Raw genomic sequence first — 2,862 nt, 5'->3', positions numbered from 1 at the left:
TCATAGCCCCACTGCGCGAGCCCGGCCCGGAGGGGGCACACTGCCTGCACCCCTGCGGGCGGCCGGCTCTCTGCTCCTGGCCGAAACGCTGCCAGGGCAGGCACAGCCGGTCCTGCCCGGCAAGTCTGGGCACGGCGGCAGAGGAGTCGCTGCAGTTTCGGGCTCGGGGGTTCGGGCGCTGGCTTTGCATGGGGTTTCATTACAGGCAGGCGGAGGGAGCTGGGTAACACCATGGAAAGCCAAGCACTGCCTGGGCACCAGAGTCCTATCCTGACCCCCTCTTCAAGCTGAATTTTGTTCCTGGCTCCACCACAGGTTCCCTTTCTGACCATGGACACGTCCCTTCATCACCCAGGGCATCTCTGCTGCACCGGCCCCATGGAGCCAGGGCTGTTCAGAGCCAAAATCAGCCCAGATCAATCCTAACGCTTCCCTGGGCTGGCCCCGTGCCCCCCAGGAGGGATGCTCAGCCTTGCCGGGTGCCAGCGAGACGTCACGGGTTGGGGGTGCCCGTGCCTGACCCCCACCCCATCTCCCACCCCAGGTTCGACTACCAGGAGCTGCTGCACAACTCCACCTTCTGCATCGTGCCCCGGGGCAGGCGCTTGGGCTCCTTCCGCTTCCTGGAGGCGCTGCAGGTACGGGGCGGGCGGGAGGGATGGGGAACCCCCACCCCAGGGTCCGGGGGCTCTGTCCCAGCCTGTGTGGGGTCCTGCTGCAGGCCGCCTGCATCCCGGTGCTGCTGAGTGATGGCTGGGAGCTGCCCTTCGCCGAGGCCATCGACTGGGGCAAAGCCGCTGTCGTGGGCAATGAGAGGCTGCTGCTGCAGGTACCGCGGCCGGATCCTGCCCCACGCCGGACACGAGGGACCCCCACGTAATGACGCCAGTGGAGGTGGAGCCCCTGGTCAAGCTTGGGGGTGAAACCTCCACAGCCGAGCCTGGCAGCCCTCCAGCAGGCGGATGCAGGGGGGTCTCATCCAGCCTAGAGGGGGGAGTCCCGTCCCAGCCGCAGCCCTGAGGCATCGTTCATCCTGGGGGGGGGTCTTGAGCATCTCCACAAACCCAAAGCCCTTGGGGGGTCCTGGGCCAGATCCTGCTCCAGGGACAGGAGGTGGCAGAGCCGCAGCAGGGCGGTGGCACAGCATCCTTGGCCACGGGGTGTCCCTCGGGATGGCACGGAGGTCACAGAGGCAAGGCAACCCTGCCGGGGGGCCGGAGGAGGCCGAGGTGAGAAACCAGCTCCCCCCTGCCGCCACAGATCCCCTCCGCCGTCCGCTGCATCCACCCCGAGCGCGTGCTGGCTTTCCAGCAGCAGACCCAGTTCCTCTGGGACGCGTACTTCTCCTCCGTCGACAAGATCGTGCACACCACGCTGGAGGTGAGCCCCCCCCCGAACCTCCCCCCAGCCCTTGGGGTCACAAGTGGGGTGCTGAGAGCATTTCTCCGGCCTCTGGCAGATCATCAAGGACCGGCTGCTCCCACATCGCTCTCGCTCCCGCTTCCTCTGGAACACGCTGCCCGGGGGGCTCCTGGCCCTGCCTGACTTCTCCACCCACCTCGGGGACTTTCCCTTCTACTACCTGCAGCATGGTAGGACCCCGCCTGCCACAGCTGAGCACGGCAAACTCAGTGCATGCCACAACACCTATCCTCTCTCCCCGCTTTTTCAGGCTCCGGCCCCTCCGAGAAGTTCACGGCTTTCATCCGGGCCGTCTCGCTGGCCTGCTCCCTCTCCCAGCCCATCCTCAGGCTCATCCAGGCCGTCTCCGGATCCCAGTACTGCGCCCAGGTGGGGGGAGCTGAGTCCCACGCCGCTCAGTGCAGCTCCTGGGGATGCAGCGGGAGGGACGGGGCAGGATCCCGTGGGCTGGGAAGGGCGAGGGTGGTGTTGGGGGTGAGAGGGGGTGGCTGATGGTGTCACACTTGGGTGGGCAGAGCTGTTTCCCCAGCCCGCTGGGGGGGAGGTGGGACCACCCCTGGGTTTATTGTGGTCCAAACCACCGTGAGATGGTTTTGGGGTGAGCTGGGTTGGAGCAGGTCCCGCTGCGGTGCTGGGGGGGGTGGGGGGGGCTCAGCCCTGGCTGCCCTGTGAACACCGACGCACCAAAGCGCCCTGATGGGTCAGCCTGGCCAAACACCCCTGGACACGCTGGTCCTCCCCCCTGCAGATCCTGGTGCTCTGGAGCTGCGAGAAGCCGCCGCCGCCAAGTGGGAAATGGCCCCAGACCTCTGTGCCTCTGACCATCATCCAGGGCAGGAGGAAGGTGAGAGGAGCTGGGACACGGGCAGGGAGCCGGGATGCGGGCAGGGAGCTGGGGCATCCACCCCATGGCACATCCCAACCTGATTTTCCACCCCCCCCGTAGCTCAGCGACCGCTTCTTCCCCTACACGGCCATCCAGACGGACGCCGTGCTGAGCCTGGACGAGCACACCAGCCTCTCGACCAGCGAGGTGAGGCCATAGGAGCTGCGGTCCCTGGCGCCGTGGAGCCAGGGGACGAGCCAGGAAGGATGCTCAGTGGTCACTGCGGGGCTGGCAGGGAGCGGTGCCCGCTGTCCCCATGTTCCCACGCCCAGGGCACACCTCCGGGGGAAGGCAGGGGCGGCGGTGAGCCCCCCCTCCCCGTAGGTTCCTGCAGCCGGGTGACACTGTCCCCCATCCCGTGCCAGGTGGACTTTGCCTTCGTGGTGTGGCGCAGCTTCCCCGAGCGCATCGTGGGCTTCCCCACGCGGAGCCACTTCTGGGACGCCGAGCAGAGGCGCTGGGGCTACACCTCCAAGTGGACCAACGAGCTCTCCATCGTCCTCACCGCCGCCGCCTTCTACCACAGGTACCCAGCTGGGGAGGGGCCGGCGGGG

General features: G+C 67.5%; 1 protein-coding gene across 1 annotated transcript in view; it reads left to right on the top strand.

The window, feature by feature from the left end:
• Positions 1-2,862, top strand: part of EXTL1 (exostosin like glycosyltransferase 1) — an 8,015-nt gene that overhangs the window by 3,882 nt on the left and 1,271 nt on the right. Inside the window, exons 2-9 of the mRNA XM_009276283.2 lie at positions 545-638; positions 722-829; positions 1,261-1,380; positions 1,460-1,592; positions 1,673-1,791; positions 2,171-2,266; positions 2,369-2,455; positions 2,674-2,834. Coding sequence (XP_009274558.1) covers positions 545-638; positions 722-829; positions 1,261-1,380; positions 1,460-1,592; positions 1,673-1,791; positions 2,171-2,266; positions 2,369-2,455; positions 2,674-2,834 — 918 coding nt within the window. The remainder of the gene's footprint in view (positions 1-544; positions 639-721; positions 830-1,260; positions 1,381-1,459; positions 1,593-1,672; positions 1,792-2,170; positions 2,267-2,368; positions 2,456-2,673; positions 2,835-2,862) is intronic.

This window comes from Aptenodytes forsteri, unplaced genomic scaffold (assembly GCF_000699145.1).
Source record: "Aptenodytes forsteri isolate BGI_AS27 unplaced genomic scaffold, ASM69914v1 Scaffold321, whole genome shotgun sequence".
NCBI lineage: Eukaryota > Metazoa > Chordata > Aves > Sphenisciformes > Spheniscidae > Aptenodytes > Aptenodytes forsteri.
The sequence above is the reverse complement of the archived record's forward strand: the minus strand, read 5'-3'. Positions and strand labels throughout refer to the sequence as shown.